The 16,370-nt window shown below is 43.2% G+C and overlaps 1 protein-coding gene across 1 annotated transcript in view; it reads right to left on the bottom strand.

The window, feature by feature from the left end:
• The window catches only part of LOC138968291 (kinesin-2b-like), a 29,108-nt gene that overhangs the window by 4,489 nt on the left and 8,249 nt on the right, over positions 1-16,370 (bottom strand). Inside the window, exons 8-21 of the mRNA XM_070340850.1 lie at positions 16,051-16,170; positions 13,357-13,451; positions 12,931-12,973; positions 12,497-12,596; positions 12,030-12,084; positions 11,351-11,433; positions 10,755-10,862; positions 10,276-10,380; positions 9,658-9,747; positions 8,337-8,433; positions 5,241-5,383; positions 3,670-3,729; positions 3,039-3,140; positions 243-344 (exon numbers count right to left, since the gene is read on the bottom strand). Of these exons, the coding sequence (XP_070196951.1) occupies positions 243-344; positions 3,039-3,140; positions 3,670-3,729; positions 5,241-5,383; positions 8,337-8,433; positions 9,658-9,747; positions 10,276-10,380; positions 10,755-10,862; positions 11,351-11,433; positions 12,030-12,084; positions 12,497-12,596; positions 12,931-12,973; positions 13,357-13,451; positions 16,051-16,170 (1,303 nt within the window). The remainder of the gene's footprint in view (positions 1-242; positions 345-3,038; positions 3,141-3,669; positions 3,730-5,240; positions 5,384-8,336; positions 8,434-9,657; positions 9,748-10,275; positions 10,381-10,754; positions 10,863-11,350; positions 11,434-12,029; positions 12,085-12,496; positions 12,597-12,930; positions 12,974-13,356; positions 13,452-16,050; positions 16,171-16,370) is intronic.

Genomic DNA, 16,370 nt, shown 5'->3' with positions numbered 1-16,370 from the left:
ACAGCAACAAGAACAACAACAAGAACAGCAACAAGAACAACAACAAGAACAGCAACAAGAACAGCAACAAGAACAACAACAAGAACAGCAACAAGAACAGCAACAAGAACAGCAACAAGAACAACAACAAGAACAACAACAAGAACAAGAACAACAACAAGAACAGCAACAAGAACAACAACAAGAACAACAACAAGAACAACAACAAGAACAGCAACAAGAACAATGAGAAACCTCCCTACCTTCATGGTGACGACAGGTTTGTCCACTTTCAGTTCCACCAGCGTCTTCTCCAGTGCTGCCCCTTCCTTGGTGCTGTACTGGTAACCCTCCGCCTCTCGCATCTGTACAATGATACAACATATCACTCTCTCAGTTCCACCAGCGTCTTCTCCAGTGCTGCCCCTTCCTTGGTGCTGTACTGGTAACCCTCCGCCTCTCGCATCTGTACAATAATACAACATATCACTCTCTCAGTTCTACCAGCGTCTTCTCCAGTGCTGCCCCTTCCTTGGTGCTGTACTGGTAACCCTCCGCCTCATCTGTACAGTAATATAACATATCACTCTCTCAGTTCCACCAGCGTCTTCTCCAGTGCTGCCCCTTCCTTGGTGCTGTACTGGTAACCCTCCGCCTCTTGCATCTGTACAATAATATAACATATCACTCTCTCAGTTCCACCAGCGTCTTCTCCAGTGCTGCCCCTTCCTTGGTGCTGTACTGGTAACCCCCCGCCTCTCGCATCTGTACAGTAATATAACATATCACTCTCTCAGTTCTACCAGCGTCTTCTCCAGTGCTGCCCCTTCCTTGGTGCTGTACTGGTAACCCTCCGCCTCTTGCATCTGTACAATAATATAACATATCACTCTCTTAGTTCCACCAGCGTCTTCTCCAGTGCTGCCCCTTCCTTGGTGCTGTACTGGTAACCCTCCGCCTCTCGCATCTGTACAATAATATAACATATCACTCTCTCAGTTCTACCAGCGTCTTTTCCAGTGCTGCCCCTTCCTTGGTGCTGTACTGGTAACCCTCCGCCTCTTGCATCTGTACAATAATATAACATATCACTCTCTTAGTTCCACCAGCGTCTTCTCCAGTGCTGCCCCTTCCTTGGTGCTGTACTGGTAACCCCCCGCCTCTCGCATCTGTACAATAATATAACATATCACTCTCTTAATTCCACCAGCGTCTTCTCCAGTGCTGCCCCTTCCTTGGTGCTGTACTGGTAACCCCCCGCCTCTCGCATCTGTACAATAATATAACATATCACTCTCTCAGTTCCACCAGCGTCTTCTCCAGTGCTGCCCCTTCCTTGGTGCTGTACTGGTAACCCTCCGCCTCTTGCACCTGCACAATACAACACACCACCATACACACACATATTTTTTCAGGTCAAAGTAGTAACCCCTACCTGAGCTAAGTCCTCCTTTTCTGTTCATTTTCTGATTATCATTTCTTTCTATCCACACAACTGTTAGACATGAAGTCTTCAAATGAAGATAAATTTACAAATGTCAGGAACAGATCAAACCTCCGAGAGGGTGGTATATAGGTGCAGGGGGTACGTCTTACATTGAAAAGAGGGCGGGGAAAGTGTTACATTTGGGGGCCTTTAAAGGAGGGTTCCACTGTTCTTATATTTCAGCGGCACTGCACGACTGGTGTACAATGGACCCCCCCCCCCCCCCCCCTTCACTATTCAAGACTCCATTCCTTTTAAGATGCTGTTTTCTCAGATTTTTCGTTCATAACCTCTGTAAAGTTACCCCCATTTTAAGTCCCCCTCCTTTTTTACATTTAGTCAAGTTTTGACTAAATGTTTTAACGTAGAGGGGGGAATCGAGACGAGGGTCGTGGTGTATGTGCGTGCGTGCGTGTGTGTGTGTGTGTGTGTCTGTGTGTGTGTGTAGAGCGATTCAGACTAAACTACTGGACCGATCTTTATGAAATTTGACATGAGAGTTCCTGGGTATGAAATCCCCATACGTTTTTTTCATTTTTTTGATAAATGTCTTTGATTGTCATATCCGGCTTTTCGTGAAAGTTGAGGCGGCACTGTCACGCTCTCATTTTTCAACCAAATTGGTTGAAATTTTGGTCAAGTAATCTTCGACGAAGCCCGGACTTCGGTATTGCATTTCAGCTTGGTGGCTTAAAAGTTAATTAATGACTTTGGTCATTAAAAATCTGAAAATTGTAAAAAAAAAAAAAAATTTATAAAACGATCCAAATTTACGTTCATCTTATTCTCCATCATTTTCTGATTCCAAAAACATATACATATGTTATATTTGGATTAAAAACAAGCTCTGAAAATTAAAAATATAAAAATTATTATCAAAATTAAATTTTCGAAATCAATTTAAAAACACTTTCATCTTCTTCCTTGTCGGTTCCTAATTCCAAAAACATATAGATATGATATGTTTGGATTAAAAACACGCTCAGAAAGTTAAAACGAAGAGAGGTACAGAAAAGCGTGCTATCCTTCTCAGCGCAAGTACTACCCCGCTCTTCTTGTCAATTTCACTGCCTTTGCCGTGCGCGGTGGACTGACGATTCTGCGAGTATACGGTCTTGCTGCGTTGCATTGCGTTCAGTTTCATTCTGTGAGTTCGACAGCTACTTGACTAAATGTTGTATTTTCGCCTTACGCGACTTGTTTTTGTTTTTTTGCCAAGCGCATCATTGTGGGGCTTTTAATCAAAAACATGCATCCGTCTACAATGTATCATCATTCATCCTTCAACATTTATAATAAATATGTAAATGGCAAGTATACAAGACATATATTTAATAACATTAGGACATAACAGACAGACGGACATATAACATACAAATAGCCTACAAAGTAAGGCCGGAGCATAACATAACATGCAGATTACTATACTGATAAAAAGAAAGAAAGCTCCCTCCTTTTTTAGACCTGATTTTTTCAGGTCTTTAAAAAGGGGTTCCGCTGTAACTTCCAGCAGCCTGGTTTACAGTGAAACCGCCCTATTTTGTTCTCAGGTATTGGAGGTGTTCCACCGTACCTGTATTTCGGCCAGTTCGTTCTCCATATCCAGCTTGGCTTTGTCCATCTCCTCCTCCACCCTGAGCTTGTGCTCCATCTCCAGCCGCTTGCGTTCCTCCAGCTGACACCAGGACAGAAAAAAAAAGTTACACATCAACCACAAAACAAAACAAAAACAAGTCGGGTAAAGCAAAATTAATACATTTTGTCAATCTGTCAAACTCACATAATGCAAAATGAATGCACTACATTTTTTTTAACAGGACGATGAGTTTGCCGATACCCCGCCGCCGAGAGAACGCTGACACATTCACGCACAAAGCGTGCAGAACTGCGATCTGTGGCATGGTGATCGCTCAAAACAACATATACCCCTGCCTTCTCAAACAGATTACAATGCAAACATTGGTGTAACAGAAACCATGACACAGTTCAACTCTGGAATATTCAGAGCACGAGGTTGTGTAAAAACTTGTTTTTTTCTGTCTGTCCCTGTCTTCTTAAACAGATAACAACCATGCTAACTCTCACATAACAGAAACCCTGACACAATTCAACTCTGGAGTAATTAGAACTCCTGATTCTCTTTTTCAAAAGATTAGAGAAAGAAGAAATCAAACCCGTAAAATAATCTTGACGCAATCACTCACCTCAACTTTTTGCCGCATTTCAGCGTTTCCCTTGATCGCAGTAATCTGTGTGTTTGCATTCTGAAACCCACAAAAATCACATGCACCGTTTTACATTGATTTACTCAGAAAATTGGCTGTCTAAGAGGCGGTGTAATAACGGTCATACACGTAAAAACACAGTCGTCCTAAAAACAACCACAAGTGTGTGTGCGTGTGTGCATGCATTGTGTGTGCGTGCATACGCTTTGTTATTGTACATTGTAAATCCTTCTTTGTTAATTCGACATTTTGATTGGTCAATGCAATCACTCAGCGGTCAGGCAATCAGCGTGTCTCACCTCCAAATGGATCTGCCTCAATGTACACTTCCTGGCAAGCGTATCAATACAAGTCATGTGTTTCACGTGTCGCCAGCATGGATACAGCCTCAACTAGTCTCGGTTAGCTTTGAGGGTCATTTTACAAGTAGGAAATATGAAGTACCAACGAAATACCGAGACCATAAGGTATGCGAACTGATGACGTCGGATACGTGACGTAAGTTGATGCATGAATGCTTTCGGACTACGTCAGTCAATTCCAAAGATCGCTTTTGTGATGAAAAGAATTTGTTTTGAGTTTGCTGTCCAGAAACCCGTCAAAAAAGAAGGGAAAATGTATGTGAAAGAAAACAAAACAGGAGGAGAGTGATACGATAGGAATACAGAGACATATTTCTTGGGACTTGACCCTTGCAGGTGGGTGGACTGAAAGTAGTGTGTGAACAGAACAGAACCAATTCTGTCTGTTTACCATCGCATGAAAGCAGGAAAGAGATCGTCGTCAGATCCTTTGAATGGATAGATTTACAATTACAATATCGACCTACTGCTTTCAACATGTCGGGCTGTGCCTAAATTGTCTCACCTGTGATTTGTAAATGGAATCCCTCAGGCCTACGGCCTTCGGGATTCCATTTACAAATCACAGGTGAGACAATTTGGGCACCGCCCTCCATGTTGAAAGCAATCGGTGAATATTGTATCATTGGCGTGAGCTCTGATGAGAAGGTGCCATTAATGAGTGTTCATTATTATTGTTATTATTATTACTATTACATGTACCGTAAAATCCCTAGCAAACGCCCAGTATCTAGCAAACGCCCACCCCCCACTTTTGGCTAAAAGTTTTGCAGAGGGGTCACTACCTAGCAAACGCCCACCCCTTTTTTGCTTTTAAAATTTTTTGTTTGAAGACAGTCGGCCTCCTTTATCCACGATTTGTGCACACTGTTCGATGATTCGCCGTTTTTTTCTTCTTCTTTTTTTCTATCACAGAACGTTGATCTTTATTTGTGCAAACAAACGGTGTGTTTATTTTTCATTAAAACTGCATAAATCACATGTTGTATCACTGTTTTTTCTCGTAAAAATGTGATGACACTTTATCTTGCAAAGGGGTGTATACCTAGCAAACGCCCACCCCCTACTTGTACCCGAAATCAGTGCGGAGGGGGGGGGGGTGGGCGTTTGCTAGGGATTTTACGGTATTATAAAGTATCAGTGGGAGTTTCGGCCCATGAACGCAGAAGAAGAAGAAGACAGTCTCACCTGACGTTCTTTCTGCTGCCTGTCCTGCACATCTCTCAGCGTCTCCTTGATCTTCTTCAGAATCTCCGTCTCTCGCTTCACCCTCTCCTTCAGGTCGTGGATGGTGGTCACAAGCTTCTTGGTCTCCGACTCGGACTTCTTGCCTGAAAACAATTCATGCAGAGAAGAAAAAAAAAAGATAGACAAAATGGTTGTTATGCCAAATTATGATACCGTAGAACCCCCCTTTTAAGATCTCCAAACAATCTGGAAAATAAATCAGGTCTTACAAAGGAGGGAGTTTTAAAAATGGGGTACAGTAAAACCTGTCTCTAACGGACACCCTTGGGGAATGGTAATAGTGTCCCTATTAGACAGGTGTCCCTTCTTCACAGGTGGAGGGGCCGGGGCAATATTTTACAAAGAGCACGTAAAATGAACAAGACACTTTTTGTCAGTCCAGTAGTATGTATTTATTGGATTGAACATGAGACTCACTGAAAATGTGAGTAAACAAATGATACATGTAGCAAACAACAACAACAACAACCCCCCCCCCCCCCCCCCCCCCCACCTACCCCGTTCCCTGCACACACTGTGCATTCAAACTTACGCAAGTCGGACGTCACAAAGCTAAAAATAGCTGACTCTTCATCAGTCATTCAACGGGAAATTCCGCAGTGTGTCTCGACCAAATTGGGTCAGCTCTTGTTTCATTCAGTTTTTCTAGTCTCAGCATAAATGCATGGAACAAAAATTTAGCTGTGTTAACTATTGTTTCCTTCGAACGATTGCTTACAAAGAGAGAGAGATCATCACGTCTTCTTTTTCCGATTTGATCCTCGCGATCTGTGTTTTACCACATCCCATCTCCTTCGCCACATCTCGGCATGATTGGCCGCTATCTAGTTTTTTCAAGGCAGCGACACGCTGCTCTAAAGTCAACGCTTTTCTTTTTCCTGCTGGAGATTCCATTTTCAAACACAGTAGTCTACTGTTGCTTTTGGTTGTGACTGTATCCACAATGCGGAAAAGCGAAAGTGAGCGAAGCGAAAGTGAGTGAGCGAAAGTGGGTCTCCATCTAAACAAGCCACTGATTGGTCAGAAAAGGGACAGGACAACCAATCAACAATCATTTGTGCTACGGCTACGGCTGCCGAGCACTGACTGCATAACAGTCGAGTTTTCGAAGTTGCGTTTTTATGTACGTTGTGTCCGTTTGTGACAGTGTTTACACTTCCTATGGTCCGAAAAATCGTGTCCGCGTCCGTAAGTGGCAGGTGTCCGCCCGTTAAAGGTTAGTTATTGTTGAAATCGTGTTCGTGCCATGATAAACTGTCCGTATGTAGCAGGTGGCCGTTACAACAAGGGTCCGCTAGACTCAGGTTTTACTGTACTTGCATGCAGTAAAAAAATAAAAAAAGATAGACAAGTTCCCCTGAAATCGGCAGATGGCTGCCTAAATGGCGGGGTAAAAATGGTCATTCAGGCCACACAAAAAAAGTTGTATGTTTCTGGTCACCCGACCCTACCTATTTTTTCCCGCCGACCCTAGACTTTTTTTTTATTGCATTTGTAAATAAAAAAAGAAAACAAAAGCGTCAAAACGAAAGTAACAGACGGCAGACGACACAAGGGGGATAACCCCGCATCCCTTTTGTCTCATTTGTTTTGTAATGTGTTGTCTTTCTCTTTTTATAGTAAGTCCAGTCTCTTTGCGTCACTGTATAGTTATTCCTCCGAAAGCGGCGTATGGCTGCCTAAATGGCGGGGTAAAAACGGTCATACACGTAAAATTCCACTCGTGCAAAAACACGAGTGTACATGGGAGTTTCAGCCCACAAACGCAGAAAAAGAAGAAGACTGTATAGTTATTTTCTACCCTGACCAAAAAATAAAAATAAAAAAATAAAAAAATCCCTACCCTACCCTAGTTTTTGTAGCCATGTTACCAGAAACATACAACTTTTTTGGGGGGGGGCCTCATGTAAAAACCTACTCAAGCAAAAAAACATGAGTGTACGTGGAAGTTTCAACCCATGAACGAAGAAGAAGAACAAGAAGGTTACACCAAATCAGATACAGTGGAACCCCCTTTTAAGACCTCCAACTTTCTGAAAAAAAATCAGGTCTTAAAAAAGATGGAGTGTTAAAAATGGGGGTACTTTTACAGAGATCAGGATTTTAATCTATTCCAGGGATTGAAAAAAACCATTTTTAAGGCAATTTGCAAAATCTTCACATGCACCGTTTTACATTGATTGGATGGGACTGAATAGGTGGATGTGTTGGAGTAAAAACAATTTAAACCACATGGGTGGGTGGGTTGATGGGCTAGTTGAAATGGATGAACGGATGGATGGCCTATGGAGGGATGGACAAATGGATGAAGAAACAGGTGGATGGATGGATGGATGGATGGATGGATAGGACGGCAAAATCTTCACAAATCTTGTTTCATCAATCTGTCTGTCATCTGTCACGTAAATAAAACAAACACATGTGTAATGGAGTGTCGGAACACATCAATACTTGTTCGCCATGTTTTGCTATCGGAATGTGTATTGATTATCATTTCAAGAATGTGTCCATAAGCAATCTGCTTGTTAACGTTCTTAATGTTGTTATTGTTTGAAACGTGTGTATGAGAAATTGAATAAAACACGCTAAAACCAACACATCAATCACCTTTGGAAGAATTTTTTAAGCCCAATCAAGTAGGATTGAGAATTTTAGAGCTAATTTCTTAGCCCTATAAAAACTGTTGTGGGCAAACAAAGGTTCCCAAGAACATAAAAGGAGACAGCAGCAGCCACACCCTATCACAAACCGAACTCCACAATTCACAGGTGTGAGCGACGTAGAAAAAACGTAGAGCTATAAATAGCACACACTCTTCCCCAGCCGACAACTGCCGAGTCTGCTGTGAAGGGTAACGCAGTAGTCTCCCTGTCACACATGAATTGGTGGATTAAAGGTTCGTGGAAATGAATGGATGGAGGGATGGACAAATGGATGAACAATCTGGTGGGTGGATGGATGGATGGGACTGAATAGGTGGATGTGTTGGAGTAAATAGGTGTGCATGGGTGGGTGCAAATGGATTCTCTTAATTACCAGACTCGGTAAACTTGGTGTAGTCATTGATCCGTCTCTGCAGTTCCTCTTTCAGTTCATCCACCACCTGACGCTTCTCTTTGTACTGTACTGACAGCTGATGAAAAAGAGAAATAAAGAATGAAAACTGTGTGTTAACCCCTTGACTGCCTTATGACGGGTATACCCGTCATGCGCTTGTGCAGCCGCAGCGCCTTAGGACGGGTTTACCCGTCTTCTCCGTTCAGGAATTTTCCAGAAATGCTACGTCACTGCTGACACACAAATAGCAGCCAATGGCTTGGAAGGATACCTCATTCTCATGAATAAACATAAATGGTGACGCGGTTTTGCGTCTGAAGGCTATTTTCGGCCTTGGCGACAGGGTAGGGGAGAGAAATCTCGACTCGTCAAAATGGCTAACGGTGACAGTCGACCGGGCCCTAGTAGGGAAAAACTTGACAAAGCCGGACTGACGCTACAGGCGGTGCAAATGATTATGGATACTGACAGGGGAAGGGGGAGATCTTCTTTCGGACGATTCGTTGGAAACAGGTAGATGACAGTGATTATAATCCTTTCTTGGAGCAAGCAAAACAGCCACCTGTGTTTGATCCACAGGCACCGGAAGATGCGCCGGACTGATTTTTCAAAAGTTCATATTTAAACATCATTATAAGCCAAACTAATTATTATTTCCATGATTAGACACTAAAAACAGATTCTTGGTTCAATTTCCTTTAAAAATAACATAGGTTTTACTTACCTACCTACTGCCAGTTTGGAGCTAGAATTTTGTGTGAATTATTACACCCCGAACTCCAAAATTCCCTGGCAGTCAGGAATGCACATACGCAAGTTTTGATTGGCAGCGAAAGGGTTAATGTGTGTGTGTGTGTTGGGGGGTATCTGTGTGTTTGTGCGAATATGTGTGTGGGTGCGTTCACATGTGTTCATGTGTGTTACTGAGTGAGAGAGAGTGTGTGTGTGGGGGGGGGGGGGAGAGAGAGAGAGAGCTAGAGACAGAGAGAGTGAGAGAGAGTGGGGGGAGAGAGAGAGAGAGGGAGACAGAGAGAGGGAGAGAGGGTGGGGGGAAGAGAGAAAAAGAGAGACAGAGAGAGAAAAAGAGAGACAGACAGACAGACTGAGAGGGAGAGAGGACTATGAACGGGAAAGAAAGCAGAAATAATGGCATAATTATACTGCTGGAATTTTCATTGCGATATTGCACATTCACAATTTTCCTGGCTTGGCAGCACAATTAATATTTCAACGAAACAGACTTACCAGTGAAAGGTCAAGGTCATTAACATATTGCATTTTCAATCTTGATACTAAGTACCTGGTCTCTCTCCTTCTGAAGCAGCAGAATTTTCTCCTGCATTTCCCTGCTGCCTTTCTTCATGCTGTCCATCACCCACTCCAGAATTCCCTGGAACATACACATCAACATTTCACTACCACCGGTTATAAAAAAAACCATGAAGCAGATGCTTTGAGTGCAGATCTTTGTAATGAGGTCGTTTATCATAAAGGCAGATATATGCCTGGAAAGATGAATCATTCCCCTACCATATTCAACACACACACACGCATGCGTGCACACACACACACGCACGTGCGCACACACGCACACACACACGCACGCATGCATGCACACACACACACACACATGCACACACACACACACACACATGCATGCACGCACGCACGCACACACATGCACACACACACACACACGCATGCACGCACACACACACACACACACACACACATGCACGCATGCACACACAAACACACACACTCATATGTACCTACACACACATGCAGGCACGCATGTTCACTCGCTCGCACGTACGCCCGCACACATGACACACTCACACGTATGCATGCACACACTCGATCATGCATGCATGTACACACACACACACACACACACACACACACAATTAAACTATACCCTGTTGGCCAGGTTAACTTTGCGCTGGTCCTCAAACTGTGCAGACAGTCGTTCCTTCTCCTCCCAGGTCTGTTTCTTGGCCAACTGCAGGTCTGACACTAAGTCCTGAAAACACACCATACATTTAAAATAAAACGGAAACAAAATCTAAATTCTGAACACTTCAAACATACCTTCCAACCAGAATAGACAAGAACTTACACTTGGCTGAATTTTGAAGACAAAAAATTCTTCTGCCAGATCTGTTCCAATATGAATATATTTATGGAATAATTTAATCTCACCAATATGACAAACAATGCTTAAGTGAAGGACTCACAGAATATCTAAAAGTCCTCCCCAGGTTTTGGGACCCCCTAAATAAGCTTCACTAGTGGGTCCTTGTACCCCCTCAATATTCTAATTGGGAGTCCCGAGACCCTCTAGCTAGAGCATCTATAAGGAGCCCTGTACTAAATCAAAAGCAACACAACCACTACCTCCATTTTTGCGACATCATCCCTGTTTGGCTCAGGTGCGCCGGCAACCTTGTCTCTCAGCTTAGAGATATCCTGACGCAGCTCAGCGATGATGTCTTGTGTGTCATCCTGTTTAGGCAGCATATGAAACGGATTAAACCTGATCTTTTTAAATAACAAACCATCACACACACACAAAAACAATAAATCTGTACGTGTACAAGGAATTCTGGTTGAAAATCCAATTTAGCTATCCCCCCACACAGATGGAGCCTAGAATTCAAACACAATGTTAAGCTGTTTTTAGATTCACACAAAGATGCACAGAACTAGCCAGCGAGCCTGCCAGCCAGACACAAACAGAGACATATACAGACAGACACTGTGGGCACACATGGACACATGCATGTGCTCTCTCTCACACACACATCAACACACACACACACACACGCACGCATGTACACACACACATAACACACACACATAACACACACACACACACACACACACACACACACACACACACACACACACACACACACACACACAGTGTTACCCACAAATGCACACATGCATGCACACACAGTGCAAAAGAGTCCTATTCTCTTATAACTCACCACATTCATTCTAGCGTGATTCTTCACTGCCCTGGCAAACTGGCCGTACTGCAGGGCTGACTGTGAGGTCTGGTATGCCTTGTCTGAAAATAAAATTAGGAGGCCTTGTGGGGTTGGCAGGAATAACATTTGGCATGCACAGTGAGGGAGGTGAAATGCAAAAATTCATTTCAAATCGCAAAAACACTTTGTATCAATCTTGCAGAATAGATGATGTGTGTAAATAACTCGGACTGGTTTGTGGGGGTTGTAAAACATTCACTATGATAAAAAAAATGTTTCAAGTGTACTGCTAACAAACCCAAACAACTCACCGAATGTAAATCAAATCAGTCTGAATACAATTTGTTTAACTGCATAACTCACTCTCTCTCTCTCTCTTCCATCTCTCCCTCCCTACCTCTGCTCTCTCTCCCTACCTCTGCTCTCTCTCTCTCTCTCTCTCTCTCTCTCTCTCTCTCTCTCTCTCTCCCTCTCCCTCCCTACCTCTGCTCTCTCTCCCTACCTCTGCTCTCTCTCTCTCTCTCTCTCTCTCTCTCTCTCTCTCTCTCTCTCCCTCCCTCCCTCCCTCTGCTCTCTCCCTACCTCTGCTCTCTCTCTCTCTCTCTCTCTCTCTCTCTCTCTCTCTCTCTCTCTCTCTCTCTCTCTCTCTCTCTCTCAAAAGCTATTTGTGTCCAACCTAAAGGTGAAACAGACAGCAACATCAGTGTGATGGCATTTCCTCCAAGAGAATCCTGAAAGAGAACAAGTAACATAAGTTCATCGGTGTCTGACAAAAATGCTCTCTGATCAAGCAACAACAAACAATTTCAACAACAAAAGGAAAGGAATGAAGGAACAGAAAAAAAGACAAATAGATAAAATAAAATAAAAGAGAAAAAGAGAGAGAGAAAGAGAAAGAGAGAGAGAGAAAGAGAAAGAGAGAGAGAGAGAGAGAGAAAGAGAAAGATTGGGGAGAGAGAAAAGTTAAAGTAGACAAAAGAAGAAGAAAAAAAGACCGCATTGGAAGAAAGAATGAGAAAGAAAAGAAACTGAAAAAGATGAATGAAAAATTTAACAATAACACTACTTCATTCAACCTTTACAGAAAATTAACACAAAACAGATGGACTGAAGGACAGAAAAAAAGAAAACAAAAGAACAAACCTGAAGAAGACGGGTAACAACAGATTCTCGATAGGGAACATGGCCGCCTTTCTGCTTGGAGTCGCCCAGAGCGCGCAGAACATTCAGTACTCCCTGCGTTCTGTTGTGTCAAACAGAAAAAATACATGTATATTAACGTGAGTGCAAGCACACACACATGCTCATATACTCATTTATGCATGCACGCACCCACACATACACACACTAACACACCCACACACCCACACACACAAACACACACAGACATATATTCATGCACAAACACACAAACGCACGAGTACACACACACACACATACATACACACACGCATGCACCCATGGTGGGTTTAGGGGTGGGGGTAGGGAGGAGGGGATGCTTGGGTGGGGGTATGTAAGTTGGTAACACACAAGTTCACACACATGACGTGAGCACACCAACAGTAAGACTGCCGTACCCTGCCAGAACTTTAGGGTCTGTGCTGTCTGTTGCTTCACAACCTGTGCAAAGAAAGATCGACATCCATGATGAACGAAAGCTGAAAAGAACACACCACATGTGCAACAATTACAAACAGATCATTTAACACACACACACACACACACACACACACACACACACACACACACACACACACACACACACACACACACACACACTTAATTTCTCTCTCTCTGTGTCTGTCTATCTGTCTCTGGTCCTGTCTGTCTCTGTGCCTCCCTCCCTCCCTCCCTCCCTCCCTCCCTCCCTCCCTCCCTCCCTCCCTCCCTCCCTCCCTCCCTCCCTCCCTCTCTCAGCCCCCTCCCTTAGAAGACATATAAGTTTTCTTATATCTATGATGGTTGTAAAAGGTGGGTTCCACTATAACAGCTAGTGAACTGACCTGCAAGTTCGGCCAGCAGGATGTTGGATCTGACCCCCACCTTGCTGGACTGTCGTTCCTTCTGTTCCACAGTGATGGTGAACAGTGCATGGGCCCTGTGCAGACATTTCATACACACATGCTGTCATCCTTATACACCATTATGATAACCACTGACATGCTCCAGTGATGGTGAACAGTGTATGGTGCAGACATTTCACACATGCTGTCATCCTTATACACCATTATGATAACCACTAACATGCTCCAGTGATGGTGAACAGTGTATGGACCCTGTGCAGACATTTCATACACACATGCTGTCATCCTTATACACCATTATGATAACCACTGACATGCTCCAGTGATGGTGAACAGTGTATGGGCCCTGTGCAGACATTTCATACACACATGCTGTCATCCTTATACACCATTATGATAACCACTAACATGCTCCAGTGATGGTGAACAGTGTATGGTGCAGACATTTCATACACACATGCTGTCATCCTTATACACCATTATGATAACCACTGACATGCTCCAGTGATGGTGAACATGTACTGTCTAAGGAAGCTTAGATCGTTCTCTGTTCGTAATGACATCCTGCAAATGTTCTATCTGTCCACTGTTGGTAGCGTGTTGACATATGCATGTGTGTGCTGGGGGGGGTAACCTTAGTAAACAGGATAGTGACAGGCTAGAAAAGCTAGTCAAGAAGGCTGGATCTGTTGTAGGCAGGAAGCAAGAGACCATTGAATCAGTTTGCCAGAGACGACTGACTGACCGACTGACCTCAATTTTGGCTGACGAGACACACCCACTGAAACCTGAATTTGACTCTCGACGCATTGACAGGAGTGGTAGACTGAGGGCTATGGTTGCTAGAACGTCACGTTTCCGCAATTCTTTTGTTCCCAGAGCTATCCATGCTTCCAACCAATCACATGTTAGAGGCCTCTATCATGTTTCTCTGTCATAATTATTACTGTACTCTGTTGCTGGGTTATCTGTAATGTATGTATTTTTAGTAACTGTATTACCGTAGCCCAAATGTGCGGTGTTCTAGTCGACATGTGGTGCTTTGTAAACCTTGTGTGTGCGTGGGTGTGGAGGTGGACTCTTGGACGTCTTTTTGTTATTGGAATTATGGTTTTTGTTAATTTGTATTGCTGTTGCTGTTGTTGTGTGAGTGAGTTGTGAGTTGGCAGACTTGACTTGACGGATGACTGTTTGCGTTAGTGAGACTGTGTTTAGTATGCATTCTTATTCTTTTTATTGGAAATGAGTATTGTTACAACATAATTTCCATATGGATTAATAAATTTGAGTTGAGTTGAGTTGAGTTGAGTTGAGTTGAACAGTGCATGGGCCCTGTACAGACATTTCATACACACATGCTGTCATCCTTATACACCATTATGATAACCACTAACATGCTCCGGTGATGGTGAACAGTGTATGGGCCCTGTGCAGACATTTCATACACACATGCTGTCATCCTTATACACCATTATGATAACCACTAACATGCTCCAGTGATGGTGAACAGTGTATGGGCCCTGTGCAGACATTTCATACACACATGCTGTCATCCTTATACACCATTATGATAACCACTAACATGCTCCGGTGATGGTGAACAGTGTATGGGCCCTGTGCAGACATTTCATACACACATGCTGTCATCCTTATACACCATTATGATAACCACTAACATGCTCCAGTGATGGTGAACAGTGTATGGGCCCTGTGCAGACATTTCATACACACATGCTGTCATCCTTATACACCATTATGATAACCACTAACATGCTCCAGTGATGGTGAACAGTGTATGGTGCAGACATTTCATACACACATGCTGTCATCCTTATACACCATCATGATAACCACTGACATGCTCCAGTGACCGTGAACAGTGCATGGTGCAGACATTTCATACACACATGCTGTCATCCTTATACACCATTATGATAACCACTAACATGCTCCAGTGATGGTGAACAGTGTATGGACCCTGTGCAGACATTTCATACACACATGCTGTCATCCTTATACACCATTATGATAACCACTAACATGCTCCGGTGATGGTGAACAGTGTATGGGCCCTGTGCAGACATTTCATACACACATGCTGTCATCCTTATACACCATGATGATAACCACTAACATGCTCCAGTGACCGTGAACAGTGCATGGGCCCTGTTCACACATTTCACACACACATGCAGTCGATCACACTATACATATCATACTTTTGGGACTCTAAAGGGCAACTTCTTACCTGAACTTTGTCCCATGTATCCTATTGACCAAAAGTACCTTGTGTATGACAAAATAATTAGAGTACACATGTACCCGTGCATATCACTGTATTTTGAGTTATTTTTGATATCCTGACTGTTAGCAACTGATAACAAACATGTCAACCCCAAAAAACATCAATATGAGCTGGCAGGCAAAATTCCTTTCCCTCCTTCCTGACTTCTTCTGTCAAGAAACCACCCACTTATTGACATTTGAGGCATCTCCCAAATTGTACAATGATGACTTTACACTCGTGTAGCATTCAAAGATTCTCATGCTCTATACAAATATTTTATGAAAACTAAAAATAAGTTACATAAAAAAAATACCCACCTGTAGCATTCAAAGAATATCGTGTTATAACGAATAAAAATTAAAAGTAGGCTGATTAGTTGTACGTACCTTGCTCTGTGAGCCTTGATGTCAGTGGCGCCTATGCGCCTTGCTCGACGGCCCTGTTCATACAGCTGGGACAGTTCCTCTGCTGTGCGCGCCACCATTTCTGACAGGCCGTCCACAAATCTGGCAACAAACGTATAAAGCACATGTAAATATATACATGTATAATTCAGTAACTTGAAGTTTTGCTGCCCAGCCCGCAAACTTACATGTTCAAATTACCCCTCTCTCTCGATCCCTATCTCCCTCTCTAAATAAAGAACTGTAATTGTCTCTCTCTCTCAGTCCATCTTTGTCTGTCTCTGTCTGTCTGTCTGTGCCTG

This window comes from Littorina saxatilis, linkage group LG6 (assembly GCF_037325665.1).
Source record: "Littorina saxatilis isolate snail1 linkage group LG6, US_GU_Lsax_2.0, whole genome shotgun sequence".
Taxonomy (NCBI): domain Eukaryota; kingdom Metazoa; phylum Mollusca; class Gastropoda; order Littorinimorpha; family Littorinidae; genus Littorina; species Littorina saxatilis.
Note: the sequence above shows the minus strand (reverse complement) of the source record. Positions and strands in the feature narration are given on the sequence as shown.